General features: G+C 36.5%; 1 protein-coding gene across 1 annotated transcript; it reads left to right on the top strand.

Moving 5' to 3' along the window:
• The first annotated feature begins 5,940 nt into the window (after window positions 1-5,940).
• npffr1l3 (neuropeptide FF receptor 1 like 3) lies at window positions 5,941-10,856 on the top strand. Its single transcript, XM_027139698.2, has 4 exons — window positions 5,941-6,101; window positions 7,293-7,658; window positions 8,226-8,325; window positions 9,914-10,856. Exons 2-4 carry the CDS (start codon window positions 7,310-7,312, stop codon window positions 10,854-10,856), a joined length of 1,392 nt encoding a protein of 463 aa, XP_026995499.2. The 5' UTR covers window positions 5,941-6,101; window positions 7,293-7,309.
• Window positions 10,857-16,771: the final 5,915 nt, after the last annotated feature.

The following is a 16,771-nucleotide window of genomic DNA, read 5'->3' as shown; positions in this document are numbered from 1 at the left end:
CCCTAAGCCCTAATTCAGTATCTCATATTACCTCATGAGCCATAACCTATAAGGCTTTAATCCACCCCACAATAAATAGATTGGCGAATGGAATCATATAATAAAGGAAATTAAGTGGGTAAAGAAAAGGAATAAAGAAACCATGTCTTTATAGGCAAATGACATGTATCCAATGAACCCTATCGTGCTGTCGATTATGCAGCTATTTATATATATATATATAAACCCAGACTGGCTAAAGTAACAGTATTTCAATTAATATCAGAAACCACAAGAATGATTTGATTATTCCATTCAAGCTAATTGTTTCTAAATGAGCAAAAATCTGGACATGAGGCAATTAGTAATTTGAAGTGGAAATGACCCTGTATGTGTTTCATAAACGTTACACTCAAGCACTGAAGACACAACACTGCTTCATTTTTGTCAAGAATATGAACTGATATTCGAGTTCAAGTTCAAGTTAGCTTTATTGTCATTCCGCTACATGTTGGGACATGCACTGGAACGAGATGTCGTGTCTCACAGGTCAACGGTGCAACATACAGTACATACAGACATAAAACATAAAACAACAACGAAGCAGGGGGGCAGGTAAGGACTATGCCATCAGTACAAACAATACACTCGATGTATTTGATAGATACATACTGTAGGCCGAAGCAAGAACAGACTATACAGCTAGCACAGACTACAAACTATGCAATAGCATACCGTACATAGACTTTCAATAAATAACTAAATAAATAAGTGGACTATACGATGCTTCCCTTGAATGTGTAGCTGTGTCCATGAAACGTTAGGATTTGGACAAATAATGGAAGCAAAAACTACAAAGAAAATTGACTAGCTAGTGGACTCGAGTTCAGATGTTACCGGAACTCAAACGAAGAGGTATATGCTAGGTGATGCTCAAACGAAATGTGGTGAATAATAACATTAATTGGAAAATGTGTAAAATATTAGTTTTATCACTCAGGACATATATGAGCGAGTTGACCATGATACCTATCAAGTCAACCATGAATACAATTTAGATAACATCTTTGTCTTCAGATATGTATGAAATACACAGGTAACACAAATTAGGCCTAATGCACAAAATATCTGATTCTACCTTGGAAATGAATCTATAACTTTCTATAAAATGGATACTTACTGTAATTCATTGTATAGGGAAAAGACCTAAAGGTTTTGGCTGATGCTAAAATCAAGTATTCTTGCTAATGCAAAATTATATCATAAAGGTTAGAGAGGTCCATGGAAATGTCATGCTTGACTAGTAAAATGTTTTGACCACAAGAACAAATTTAATTTCCTTTTCCATCCATTCTTATTTCAGTAGTTTTAAACAAAGCTAATCACAAAGCTGTGTGACTTCTGTAGCGTAGTTTTGTCCGATAAACACGTGTAGCTGTCTAATAAGGCTAACGCTAATTTTTAAAGCATTTGCACATTCAGAAAACACACGGTCCATGTAATGCCACATACACGACAACAAATACCTATAGATAAGTATTGAATATATAACACATATTTTGTTTACGTTCTGTCTGTAAGGTCACATGACTGGATATTCACGTTTTATTAACTTGACAGGAAAGCTAAAAGAACAACAAAGGCCACTGAAGGAGAACGAGAACCCCACATGTGCCTGGAAGGTAAATCAAAGATTTCTAATTCAGGATAAATAAATAAGTTTACTATTTATTGATTAAGTAATAAATCTTTAGATAAAAGATCTAAAGATTAGGTTCAGAAAACAGAGAGAGTATTCATGTGTATTGTTTGCTTGTATATAGGTCAGGTACATTGACTGAAAGTTTCAGGCTTAATGTGGTAGATTAAATAAATGAGTAATTCATGCATAAAAACTGGGTGCCAGATGAAACTATTTAAATATGAATATATTAATGGAAGGCTGAAAAGTCAAGTCCAGATAATGTCATGCATAATAAATAAATCACACCCAATATGGAGCTTAGAAATATTTTGATACGAATTATGTATACAATATTTTTGCCTATGTTTTTTTTTTTTTTATAAAATAACTCGAAATCTGCATACGTAATAATGCAGGTAACAATTTATATAATTTATATATTTATATAATAATTTATTAACAACTCCTTTGGGGCAAGTCGTGGTCTAATGGTTAGAGAGTCTGACTCGTAATCATAAGGTTGTGGGTTCGAGTCTCGGGCCGGCCACGACTGAGGTGCCCTTGAGCAAGGCACCGAACCCACCAACTGCTGCAGCATAAATGGCTGCCCACTGCTCCAGGTGTGTGTTCACGGTGTGTGTGTTCACTGCTGTGTGTGTGCACTTTGGATGGGTCAAATGCAGAGAACGAATTCTGAGTATGGTTCACCGTACTTTTTCACTTTCTAGCGTATTAATAAAAAATCTGATGTGGTCAGCAAGTCAGGCTTTAGTGTATCTTCACAAAACCATTCAGAATGCCCAAGCACTCCTTATGTCTGCAAATCCACCAAGAAACTGTCAAGATGTCCCAGAAGCTCTGCCGCAACCAAGCAAAATCTTCAGTGGGAAAATTTGAATGACCTTGAGAAAAATGGGGAGCATCAAGCAGACAAGTTAGATATGACACCAAAAATATCCCAGTGTGCCCCAAGAACTCAGAGTAATACAGATTCTCATGAAACAAACAATGTTTCAAACAAATCAACCCGACAGCTTCAGACAGTTCTTTACAAACAGAAATGAGATCAGAGGCTTCTTTGCAACTCCTGTTTCAGACAACATCACCCGGAAGACCAGCAAAGCCTCCTGCTTTCAAAAGAACACAAAAAAAACTTTCAAATGCCAGCAAAGTTATGCAAGACTGGACAATGCTGCTCTGAATCTCTAAAATGGAAGAAAGCATCTGATCAAAGACCCACAAACATGAGACTAGGTACTTTAGGGATGTCTAACCAAGAACATAACAGGTCTTCTCAACTTTCCTCCATTAACGTAGAATCACAGACGTTTGAACCTTTTCTCAAGCTACGATTAAATCTCTGCTATGACACCCATCCACAAGTTCACACAGAATTCCTTTCATATTAACAAGCCTGATGGCAAACATGAAATCATAGACAGGCAGGACTCAGCTCCAAACATGCCTAGTCCAGCTGGTGAGATCAGACAACCGGAACCCAACATACCACATGCCCACAACACTCTAGAACAAGCTTCCAGCAACTACAGCCAGTAGAGACGAACGCCAGCTCCATCAAAATCAGCTGCTTTCCAAGTCCTAACTCTGACTTTTCGCCCTTTGGCTTGAAAACCATTCAGACCAGCATACAGAGGGCAAACAATTCAGGACACTAACACTATGCTGTGATCTTTGAGCCAGTGGAACCCCAATCCCAAACTCGACCCGGATCTACTTTGCCAGAGCATCTTATAAGAGTTCGATCTGTTTACTACTCAAAAAGGTCAGATAACTAAAATAGCACAGCATATGCGTATATTCATTTTGGCTCGTATTTATTACAATTTAAGGTTGATTATTTTTCTATAACAGCATGATCTGTAGTCTTTTATTGTTATTACACCACATCAACTACCACATTTTTTTTAAATAAAGACAAATAAAATCTATTTTAATGATTTATAGTTAAGTTAAATGATACTTCCTGCTCTATTCTTCTGTCATACAAATCCCAGTTTAAGTGGTTGCTACAGAAACAAGAAAGTGTTATTAAAGGGAGCACATAAAAAAATTATATCCAGAAATACTGTCAGAGCTGCTTTTATGGAACGTTAATCAACACCTTCGGACTATTCAGAATGAAGCATTTCAGAGTGCTTCAAAAGGCTATTTGAAAGGATAAGGTTATACACTGCAGAATATGATAAAGCTGTATGTTTGTCTCTACGAGACAGCCATACAAGCCATCTACAGCTCGGGGCAATGGAAAGGAAAATGGCTGGGCTAGAAAATCACTCAGAAATGCAAAGGAACTGTAAAGCTGTGTCAGGCAGTATAACATATAAATCAACACCATGGATATAAACCATAAACCTGTGCATTATAGGTGATAATTTTACATTTTAATTTAGAATAGACATCACATCATTTTTACACGTGCAGTAATAAGTCTGGGTTGCATTTGTAATAAGTCTGGTTTTCATTTTTACACGTGCAGTAATAAGTCTGGGTTGCATTTGCTATAAGTGACCATAGGATGGCAGTGTTGTACACGGATTCGTACTGTTGTTATTTATTAATTTTTGACAGAATGTGTGAGAATAGGAATGAATTGAATTTGATTAAAAATATTTGCAGTTGGACTTTGCCTTTGTTTACATTTTTTTTACAGCAATAATTATTTGCCATCGCATACATTTTTATTACCCTGAACATCACACGTTACACACACTGGAGATGTGAACAATCTGAGAAATCTTAAAAACCTTTGAAGGCCGCGAGCTTCGGGCTGCAGCTGTCATATCACACACACATTAAGTATCATACCACAGGTTATCCATTCTATAACCATCATTCTAGTTGCCATAACAACAGTAATATCAAGCACTTTACCTGAATAACTCCATCGTGTTGTAAGCTTGTCTTTATTTTCGTCTGCTTCCTCTATTATGCTCTTGGTCAGAAATATTGATTTCCTGCCTGTTATTTATTTATTATATTAATTGGGGTACATTTTATATTGGTGTCAACAATTTGGATTTAGCAATGCAAGGATAAAATGAGAGAAATGAAAACTGATCCACATAGATGAAGCTATTCATTTAAACGGTTACCTGCAGGCCATGGTTTTGTTTAACAAGCAGCTAACTGAACTTAGTTTATCAGTTTTTAGAGCCTCCTTCAGCCCATGATGGCTGTGGCAGTTGCCTACTGTGATTGTTCTCTATCTAGATGTGAAGTGCTGATGTCCATCTGATGTCCAACACTATCTATGTTTTCTGTGTTTTTCAGTGCCTTCTTTACTTTTTTTGTTACAAATATACTACAGTGACATCCTACACGAAAGCAGGATATGCCATTTATACATTTATACATTTTTGTGCCTAAAGTTATATCCCACTTAAAGAGAAGTCAGTAAGGGTACATCAAGGGCCCAATTAGTTACCCAGTCTGATAGTGCTAGATCTAAATATTTGTTGGTGACCAGAACATTGCAGCTAAAATAATCTGTATCTGTGTGGACTTTTTTTTTTTTTTAGAGTTAATTAGGATTGTGCACTTGGTGTGACTATGCTTAACACCAGCAGAGGTTTCTTTCCTTTTGTGTCATGGATTGAATGCATATGGAGAGGTCTGTGGAGCTAGCTTATTTAATTCAGAGTGATTGGTGGAGTCTAAGATTAACAAGGTCACATCAGTTTTCCCTGCAGCTAAGGAACCGGTTTCAAGTTGTTCCTGTCTACATGAGCAAGAAAATGGTCGGGGCTAAATTAAGCCTTGAAATTCAACATTAAATTCAATTAAATTTTATTTGCATAGCTCAAAGCAGCTTTACACAACATAATGTTTGTATAACTAATTATCCCTAATGAGCAAGCCTTAGGTGACTGTGGCAAGGAAAATCTCCCTAAGATGCTATGAAGAAGAAACAAGTGATAACTTGATGTTTCACAAAATTAAACACGTCATTCATCAATGAATAAAAAAAATGCAACTGTTGGCAAATCGCTGTAGTATAAAAGGAATAAAATATTTTTTCATCCCACCACTTTGTGATTATATTTCTATAATAACACCACTAGTGTTTTATTCCTTACTAAAATTAGCATTAAACAAACAAACAAACCTGACAGTACTGTTGCTAACTCTTCTCTAACAGGGTTTCAATAATAATAATAATAATAATAATAATAATAATAATAATAATAATAATAATAATAATAATAATAATCTGATCTTGACCTTCTGTCAATTATTTGACAGGTTCTGGTGTGATCACATGTTTTGGATTGTTTAGCTGGGTTTGTATTTGCTCGTGTGGGCGTGGTCTAGACGCTGTGGGCGTGGCTAATCCGGCGCGCTGTCCCTGAATTCGCTCTGCGGCAGAGCGCGCACAGTCCGACACATCTGATACCATCATCATCATCATTATTGCCAGGTAGGAATCTTTATTTTGTTTCTTATAACAGCAGTAAAAAAAACAGTAAAATAAAATAAAAATAAAGTGCAGCAGTTTAAAAAAATGTTGTGTTATTCACTGAGATAGAAACTTCCTGCATGTAGTGCTTTTTGGAGAGGACTTAAATCAACCAAAAGTTATTCTGTAATTTATTTTATGTGTATTTTAGATAGTCATTATTTATATATTTGCTGAGTGGTTCAGCAGATAAAATAAGATATTCAGATTTCCTGTAAGTGTAAATGGTGTGATTGGAGCATCATAGTGGTGACTCTCCAATCTGATATATTTTACTCTTTAGCATCTTCTTCTCCTTCATTTCTTTACTATGATGATTGAGCCTAGTATTTAGGAACAAAAAAAAACATTTATTTAGCCAATGTCTAAAAAGTGACTAAAAACTTGTGTTAAGTCCAGTGTTTTGGAGCCACCTTAAAAATTCAATCAAAACAATTACTCTTAAGCATATTGAATGAAATCAGTGGGATTTGCGGTGCCTATATCTTGATTTTCCATTGATATTTGCCTTTTGATAATTATCATATTCTTTCATCTTATCCTGATTATCAGCATCACATTGATTGAGCTTCTCCTCCAGTTATTAAGAATCTGACAATGTGTCATGATAATGCAGTGATTTTTTTATGCACGTTAGTGCATGTGAAATCCACTCATATTATTATTATTATTAAAATACACCTGCAAGTATCCAATCAACCCTTCATCATCCGTGTGGCAGAAGCACCGGATACAGGTGAAGAGCTTCAATTTTCACATCAAAACAGAATGGGGAAAATGTGATCTCAGTTAATTTGACTGTGACATTTGTTTATGCCAGATCCTCTAAAGATTAGAAGAACACATTTGGTTCCACTCTAGTTAGCCAAGAATAAAGATGTCAGTAAAGATGTCAATAATGAAAACTGGACAGTTGAAGATTGGATAAACATTTTCTGGTCTTTTCTTCAGCCACCAACATTTGTGAGGTTGAATGACTTATTGAGAATTACACGGTTCTACAGGTGTTCCTAATAAAGTGGACAATGAATTTTAGTAACAATACTTGTACTGTAGTCTGGTTGGAGGTCAATTATTCGTAGTTGCATGTTAGTGTTTAGATATCTCTCCTTCTTCCCTTCATGTTTGTATGTTGTTGTTTTTTTTAAACAGATTTTCTCCTCTCACTTATGGAAGAAGTATCTAAGAGAGACACAGCTAATATGGATGAAGAGACAGTGGCACTACCAACAATGTTCCTCCCTGACATTAACATGACCAACAACACCAATCTCACTGAGGAGATACTATTCTCTCCATACTTCCAGCACTCACTAGGCATGGCTGCTGTGTTCGTCCTGGCTTACTTGTTCATCTTCCTGCTCTGCATGATCGGTAACAGCGTGCTGTGTCTCATAGTCCTGAAGAAGCGGAACATGTGGACGGTCACTAACGTCTTCATCTTAAACCTTTCCATCAGCGATCTGCTTGTGGGGATCTTCTGCATTCCTACCACTTTGGTGGACAATCTCATAACAGGCAAGTGCATTATTCATGAGGATATTGGAAGGAGAACGAACTTTGTACAGATGTACAGTTGCATACAGTATATTTGCCAATGAATGATACAATCCTACAAGCTGAAGTAGAGAGATTTGTACTTAACGATGCATTTAATATATAAACGAGGTCCATAAACAGGTTTCAACGGATAACATAAAATGTTAGACAGAAATTAAATTTCTATTTAATTTTCCACCTTGTATATAAAATCTGTTTTCTTTGTGGAGTTTTTGATTGTTTTTCTATTATTAAGTGTATGTTTTGCACTTGTTTATGGCATTATTCAAGGGTAACTCTTTGTTTAAAAACTCAAAGCCATTTAGAGAAAGAAAAAAAAAACTCTTTTACATTTACAGCTGACACTTTAATCCAGAGTGACTTTATTATTTCATTTTATACAACTGAGCAATTAAAGGTTAAGGGCTTTGCTCATGGGCCCAGCAGTGGCACCTTGTTGGACCTGGGATTCGAACCCACAACCTTGAAAAGAGTGAAAAGATTCTCCTTTTTTAATGTACATACAGTGCTTTTGTCATTGGACAGGTTGGCCTTTCAGTAACATAATATGCAAGCTGAGTGGCCTTGTACAAGGAATGTCTGTCAGTGCTTCCGTCTTCACACTGGTGGCCATTGCAATAGACAGGTAAGTGTCCATGTGCTATTGCCTGTGTATTCAAACTGTCATTTAATATGTCAGAGTTTTTATCTGGGGGCACCACACGCTATGGTCATGAGTGACGGGACATGTCATTTTCATCTCTTACCTCTAATAGCTTCTAATCCTTGATCTGTGGACTATTTAGAATCCCAGCATAATTGCGTAGGTAGGAAGAGGGACAGCCACAATAAGTATGTAGAAGTAGTATGCAGTGAGGAAAATAAGTATTCAACATGTCAACATTGTTTTTAATAAACATAGTTGCTTTAAAACAACATTCACTTGAAATTCTGGCCAGATGTTGGTATTAATCTAAAGAAATGTAACAAGATAAAGAAATGACAATATTACAATACATAAAAAAGTTAGTTATAGGCAAGGCAAGATAGCGGATGATTTCACTAATAGGACTTGATAGGGTTAAATATAGATCAATATTTCAAAGAGAAATATTAAGGACTTAAATATATTTTTTTAACCTTTTGTCTGCAAATAAAAGATTTCATGAATTTCCTCAATCTTCAAGAGCCAAATGTCATATGCAATAGGAATCATACTTATATTCGCTTATATACAGGCTATAATGCATGAATAAATTAAAAGACAGAGCAAGCTTTTATCCATAAAATCACCAGATGTCTGTACAGTAATATCCCAATAATAACAGAATACCACATTGTTCTCATCATTTGTCTTGTTACAGTACTAATAAACACTCGTGACACTATTTAATCCCGCGATGTGATGTGAGTGAACTGGTCAATTTCTTTAAAAATATGTATATCGACTGAAAGAAAATTAAACACTTTTCAAACACAATACACTAAAAGACACAATACACTAAAATATACTTAAATAAATCATTAAAACTCCTGAATAATTTGAGTTATTTTAGCTGAAAGGAAAAAAACGTTTACAAAAGTTGATCTGTGCACTATTTTGTGCACATACACATACATTATAAATACATTGTGAATGGAAATGAATTTCATTCAAATTGACCATTTCATTCATTCATTCATGTACTCTTTTGTCATTTCTCTACTTGCACACATTTTATTTAAATGATAGACATGGAATAGAATTTGTTATTAAGCCATTGACTAGTTTAAAGTACCAAATAGATATGCAGAAGGGAAACGTGAGTAGTGCAGACTCAATGGCACAAAAATAAATATATGAAATAAATACGCTTTGTGTACATAAGTTGTGTTGAAGTTGTGGAGGCCTTGCATACAGATTTTGGTGATTTTCTGATTCAAAATGCTACATACTGTAGCATAAAAGGTTTAATAGATTAATAAAGCGATTACTGTGACTGTGAATAAAATGAAAACGGTATAAAAATAAGTCTACCCTGAAAGTGTTATTTTTAAATGTCCTTTAAATGTGTTAATTATTTAAACGATTTTGTACATGCCATGATCTAAGTACTGTAAGTGGTTCAACATGAAACATCTCCTGAATAAATTAAAAGGATTTTAGAGTTTGTCGAATTACTGAGAAAATCTTAAAATGACTCTATAATTGATGGTGAGTTTTAATTCTCCACAATTCTTTGTTTCAACCCCAGGTTTCGCAGTGTAGTTTACCCCTTTAAGCCAAAACTAACACTTTTCGTGGCAAAGGCAATCATTGGGATGATATGGCTGTTGGCTCTGGTCATAATGTTCCCTTCGGCTCTGATGTTGACCGTCCAGCAAGAACAAAGCCACTTTATGGTTCAAGATGACAACTACAACCTGACTTATCCTCTTTATTCCTGCTATGAAACCTGGCCTGAGCCTGAGATGCGGAAAGTGTACACCACAGTTCTGTTTGCTCATATATATCTGATTCCCCTCGTTCTTATTATCATCATGTATGGGCGCATTGGAGCTAAACTGTACTCGACCACCTTCCTGGTCAAAGTGAACCAACCTGATGGCACTCCTCAAGGGAAGTCACCTATATCACACAGGAAGATCAAAGTTATCAAAATGCTCATTGTTGTGGCCCTTCTCTTCATGCTGTCCTGGCTGCCTCTGTGGACCTTGATGCTGCTAACTGACTACGCACGTCCTGAAGGAGACCAGCTAGATCTTCTGACAGGTTACATTTTCCCTTTCTTCCATTGGTTGGCCTTCTCCAACTCTAGCGTCAACCCCATCATCTATGGCTACTACAACAAAAATTTCAGGCAAGGATTTCAGGCTGCTTGGATGCAGAGGCCATCCTGCTGCTTGGGCAGACCTTCACAGGTCCATCTCAAGAAGGTGAAGAGGGCCAACAAGACTTGCTCCCACTTGGACAAATCTTTCAGTGCCAATGCTCTGAACCTAGGAGTTAAAAACAAAATCTACACTGACAACGACCTAACAGGTTGCGTGCGTCTGGAGATGGAACACAGGAAAGCGTCAAAGGAAAGGAAAAGCTCGAGGGCAGAAGGAGGATCAGCGAACCAAAGAGAGCTTCTGGAAGACATGGAACAGATCTCTCCAACAGGACCTATGGTGTACCAGGCCTGGGAACTTTAAGTGGTTCACCTCAAAGTAAAGCACATGGTGCTGATGTCATAATTGGTGTTGAACATTATGTTTCTATCAGTCACTTACTAATGCCAATGATGGAGAAAAAGAACCTAAAATTGAAGTAAAATTAAATAATGGCCATAAGCCAAAAACCCAAGAATAAATTGCTTGTATTATTCAGGGGACATTTGTATAAATGTCTCACATTGGCAGAGTATAAAGCAGATCAGACCTTACGTTCCTGTAAGCAAGTCATTTATCACATAATTTACTAGTCAGGTACTGTAATAGAAAAGAAGTCCCAAGATAAATGAACTTGGAATTGTGTATAAGCATCACGGGACTCACGACCCCATGTTCATTCCTTACTTCATTCCAATGCTATAAATATTAGTTTTACACACAATAGTGTAATTTGGTGGCATAAGAACAAAATTAATGTATTTACTTTATATGAAAATAATATACTTTTAAAGCTTTCTGCCAGACTCATTATACACTGCTACAGTACATCTGCTGTTTGTTGCTTCTTTAAAATCTGCCTTCTTACTGCAGTTATTTCTTCTTTCCTATATTGTTTTGGCTTTCCCTTCATTCATGAATCATAAAAACCTTAGCAATTGTATGTATTGCTTTCTTTTTGCCCTGGTGAATAGTTCAGAGCTATTTGCAGTCTTTCTATACTGCAGTTTGGGACCATGTGTAAAATCGGTCACACGAGCAAAGGGTTGATCCTGTATGGGCAGGAAAGTAATAATACCACATTCTATTACAAATTTGAAGTGTCTTATATCTTATTGCTCCTAAAATGTGCACAGATGTGTAACATTGCATACTTTTTTCAAAAACAATTTTGAGCCACACTTGAACATCGTCCTCAATCAAAAGAATGTCTCGTACATGGCCACTCAAGCTTAATGAAAATCAGAACTCGTGTAAATTTTTCCCATCACTCTTCACTGTGCATATGCATTGTCGAGTCCTGTCCTAAACCCACATATCCCTTAGCACAGGAGTGTTAGTGAAAGCAGCAAAAGTGCCATTACATTTGACCTTTTTTTGGTCCAGGGACAGTTCATAATCTGTGTGCTAAAGACATTTACAGCAGACGCCCTTAGACTTGATGTAAAATATAATCTTCACTAGATTATTCCTACAAATATGACGATGTTGATGTTTGATGTTGTGTTCCAGGTGCTGATGAATCAGGCACATTGCAGATTATTTATTTATTTATTTATTTATTTATTTATTTATTTATTTATTTATTTATTATTGAATCGTTTCTGTTTACAGGTCTGAGTGCAGTAATTGCAGGTTTTTTCAGCCCTATGACAGGTCTTTTCACAGTAATGACAGGTCTAGTCACAATAATGACAGGTCAGATCAGTAATGTTTAACAGATGCATGAAGGCAAAATCAGATTTTTTCTTTTTCAAAACAAATTTGAGCCACGGTCCCATATTAAAGGAATTGCTGGTCTATTGCCTTGCATGCTTAATGAAAATCAGCATTTGTGTAATTTTTTCTCTCATCGCTCTTTATTGTGCTTGTACACTGCTCATACTTTACCTAAACCCACAGATTCCTCAGCACAAGCGTGTTAGTAAAAGTGGCAAAATTGTAAGTCTGTTAAATACAAATGACAGATCTGTTCACACTCATGACGGGTCTAATCACAGTAATGACAGGTCCAATCACAATAATGACCGTTCTAATGGCATTAATGACCGGTCTCTTGTACATAAATTACAGGTCTGTCATTCTAAAGACAGGTCTGTTTTTACATTAATGACAAAGCCAGTCAGAGTAATATCAGGTCTAATCACATTAATGACAGGCTAGCTAGGTCAACCCAACATAGATCACAGGTTCATACTAATGACGGTTCTGTTTACAGTTATGACAAGACTAGTCACAGTAATGATATGCCTTATCACATTGATGACAGCACTCATTAGTTATGACAGCATCGTCCAACACAAATGACAGATCTGTTCACACTAATTAAGAAGTCTATTCTCACTAATGATTGCTCTGTTCACAGGTACTCGCTAATCACTGGTCTGTTCACACTAATAACAGTTCTATTCTTACTAATGACAGGTCTGTTCACAGGCCTGTTCACTGTAATGAGAGGTTCATTCACAGTAACGAGAAGCATGCTCATACCAATGCTGGCTTTGTTCATTTAATGACAGGTATTAGAGATTCCTATTGGATGGGAGTTTTACGCCATATACGTTGCCGGAGGACATCGAAAGCCTAGGGTGTATGGTCTTCCTAATCCCTCATGTGTGTTCCTTAAAAATTCCCATAATCATCCATTTAAACCCGAACATATAAAGTCCAGATGACACTCATAAAAATCTTGTGCATACAAATCAACAGCCTGTGAAAATCAGACTATGTTTCACTTTCATTTATAAAAATATATATAATTGGATTATGGGCAATACTGGACTATTACTTGCTTTTAAAATCATAAATTCTTTTATGTATTCATCTTTAGCAAGCACTTTGTCCTGCTCAGGATTGTGAAGGATCAGGAGCCTATTCTGGGATCACTGGGTGTGAGGCAAGAATTCACCCTGGGACTGACACCAGGCCATGTCACACCTTGGGGAAACTGATCATAGCCAGTTCACCTTGAGTGCAAAACTCGTGCTAATTCAACATGTGCTAATACGCAATTAACGCGCTATTTTATTTTACATTCACAAATCTTAAAGTTTTAAAACGATAGTTTGCTTTGAAAAGAACTTTTAAACTCTACAAATCAAATTACTCATTTTTTTTCTTGCTTGTTTGTCGCAGAAGCTTTTTTTTTTTTATTTCCAATATGGATTGCAACACCGTCTAATGTAGTTGTTTCCGTGCTCATTGTGTTTTGCCAGTTGAGTGGCGTTTTCATGGCTTTTGCATCAGCTGCATGGTGTATAATTCACATGATGATACTGCGAGGGCTCTTACGTCAGGTGATTATGGTGTTGTGTCATATCGTGTAGCTGTACAGTGTTTTCCTGATTGCTGTGAAGCACAGTGGAACAAAAGTTACTTTTGTACCTCATCTTGTCTTGTCCTCGAATATAGGATGTGTCCTCCAGCTTGTCCACCAACGCTGTCAATATGAACCCATTAAGCTTACCCCTGACAGTGAAGTACAGGGTTAAACCTTTGCCCTTGCATTGTGGATAGTTGATTAATTGGACAAGCCTTGTTATAAGAGACCATGTTGAAGCAGAAGGTGGTCTCGTTAGCCTGGTCACACATTGCTTGAAAAAGCTCAGACAGAATTGGTCTTTATTAAAGTTTAAAGTTGCAGTGTGCTGAAAGAATGCATGTGGAAGTTTACTGCGTGTTTTTTTTATATGTGCAAGTAAGCTGCAAGATATCTTAGATGTACTAATGTGGAAACTTGTCTTGAATTATGTTTGGTTTCATTTTTAATAACAATATTGTGAAAGCAGACTTTATTTGGAATATTTTGAAATAATTTACACCATTTTCAATTCTGATTCAATTTCTTGAGCAGGATTTGAGGCTTACAGTATATTAATACACTTGTTCTAATATGTTGTCACGTCTGTAGTAACATACACATGGAATTGTACAGCAGATGATTTAAATAAACATATAAACAACCGTGCGGTTACTGTCTTTTGTAAGGAGACATTTAGTTCACATTTATGGAAGGAGTCTCCAGTGCCGGTAACTTTAAAGGGATTTTTTTCTGACACAGTTCTGATTATCTTTGTCTCATTAAATTCAAGAGAAAAAAAAACCACAGGCTGTTGAAACAATGATTGTTAAATTTTTCTATAAATTCTTACTTGCATTATACTGTATATAGTAAGTGACGTGACGTACGGCTAAGTACAGTACGGTGACCCATACTCAGAATTCGTTCTCTTCATTTGACCCATCCAAAGTGCACACACACAGCAGTGAACACACACACACACACACACACACACACACCGTGAACACACACCCAGAGCAGTGGGCAGCCATTTTATGCTGCGGCACCCGGGGAGCAGTTGGGGGGTTTGGTGCCTTGCTCAAGGGCACCTCAGTCGTGGCCGGACCGAGACTCGAACCCACAGCCTTAGGATTACGAGTCAGACTCTCTAACCATTAGGCCACGACTTGTCCTATATAATGCAAGTAAGAATAGGAACTAATGAGTTTTATTGATATCCTTTATTAACATTACCATAAATGGTTAAAATCGATGATGTCATTCTGCAATAAATTCTGTACAAATCCTTAGCACTGGTAAAAGATGTTGTTATGTTAAAGAAGACCAGTGCTTTTCAAGTGTGAATATTATCTATTGAACCTGTTAATTAACCACCGAACCTGAAAATTATTCATCGAACATCTTTTGTGTAACAGGATGAACTGTATTTCATTCATGTGTCAGGTTTAAACCGATGCCGAGTCACAACGCATTCAAGGAAAGTTTGTGCCATTACCATGGAATGAGTTATGACTCATTCTTCTGTAGGAGAAACTAAATAATGGCCGATTGCTACAGTATTTATCCCTTGGGAGATGATTGTCAGCGTTACTCTTCTGCAACCCACAGGTCAGTCTGATGGAGTCCTAAAATACACTCATGTTCTCTGGAGAGCGACCAGGGAGCAATTGTTTTTTTCCCACTTACAGTACGCAGGAAAGAGGACCAATTAGGAGCAGCAATGAGTGTAAACCAAGTAGCAACAAAAAAGAATGGCAGGACAAGAAGAAATGTTCAGCTACCCTGTACATTGAAAAACTCTTATTTAAAAACTCTTATAAATAATCCACAAGTCATGTGTTGCATCAGTCTGATTTTCCTAAAGATCATCAGAAGAAGAAAAATCAGTCCTAAGTCCTAAATCCTAGGGTTGGAATCCTAACCCTATCATTTTAACTCAATTATAGATTAAAAATACTCAATGCTGTATAAAAGAATTATAATTTAAAGTACATTTTTATGAATTATTGTCCTTAAAGAATGTCCTTAATGCCCTTGTGCTATTAGCCAGATTTAATTGAGTTAATGCCATTTTTTATTGACTTACTTTATGGTTTAAAAAAACAAAGCTGTTACTTTCAACCCCGCTACATTTTAAAGCCATTGTCAGCAAAGAAACATGAGATATCTTTGTTTGAGATAACTTAAAACCTTGATTAAATGACTGCTAGTCAGGAAAAAGGATACAATTCTGTTGACTACCTTTTTATTAAGTAGTCGACGTTCCTTTAAGATCTATTCAAGGTACATCATTCGATTAATCGTTGAACATCATGTGCACATCTTTTGTGGCATGGAGAACAAATGTACTGTACACATACAATAGCTTTTGTCTCGTAATGTTCATTGCTCGAAAAAAGAAGAGCAATTAGGACCAAAGAAGAAAAAAAAACCTCTCCTTCTTAGTGTTAATGCTTTTAAAGATGATGTAAGAAGAAGATGATGCCTCTGCTGTTATTAGTATCCATCAGGGAACGTCTGTCTCCGTGGCCACCGTCAGACCTTTGCTTTAATCACCGATGTACTTGTGTATCTATTTAAGAGGTTACAGGTTACACACTCTGGGTTTACTTACATACAGTAAAAAAACAAAGGAGAGTAATCTCAATTAAATCGTCATTAAAATGTTGTTGGTTATGTTCATTGTTTTTGTGGTAAGTTCTTAGATTAGTTTTGGAGAAATAATCTCTTCTAGCATCTTTGGTCACCGTTGACCCTGAGTTTTCTCGATGTCAGTACACATCAATGTTTAAGGGACGTTCACAGGTCGGTTAATCCGCAGCATTTATAAATTTGCCAACAGTGTGTGTGTGTGTGTGTGTGTGTGTGTGTGTGTGTGTGTGTGTGTGTGTGTGTGTGTGTGTGTGTGTGTGTGTGATGTTAAAGTCCACTGCACTTT

Source organism: Tachysurus fulvidraco, chromosome 20, assembly GCF_022655615.1.
Source record: "Tachysurus fulvidraco isolate hzauxx_2018 chromosome 20, HZAU_PFXX_2.0, whole genome shotgun sequence".
Taxonomy (NCBI): domain Eukaryota; kingdom Metazoa; phylum Chordata; class Actinopteri; order Siluriformes; family Bagridae; genus Tachysurus; species Tachysurus fulvidraco.
This window is presented reverse-complemented; position numbering and strand designations above follow the sequence as displayed.

Bases quoted from the DNA above. Each gene is read 5' to 3' on its own strand.
- npffr1l3 (XM_027139698.2), top strand. From the start codon at position 7,310: ATGGAAGAAGTATCTAAGAGAGACACAGCTAATATGGATGAAGAGACA. The intron at 7,659-8,225 runs GCAAGTGCATTA...GTCATTGGACAG, and splicing joins GGTGGACAATCTCATAACAG to GTTGGCCTTTCAGTAACATA. The intron at 8,326-9,913 runs GTAAGTGTCCAT...TTTCAACCCCAG, and splicing joins GTGGCCATTGCAATAGACAG to GTTTCGCAGTGTAGTTTACC.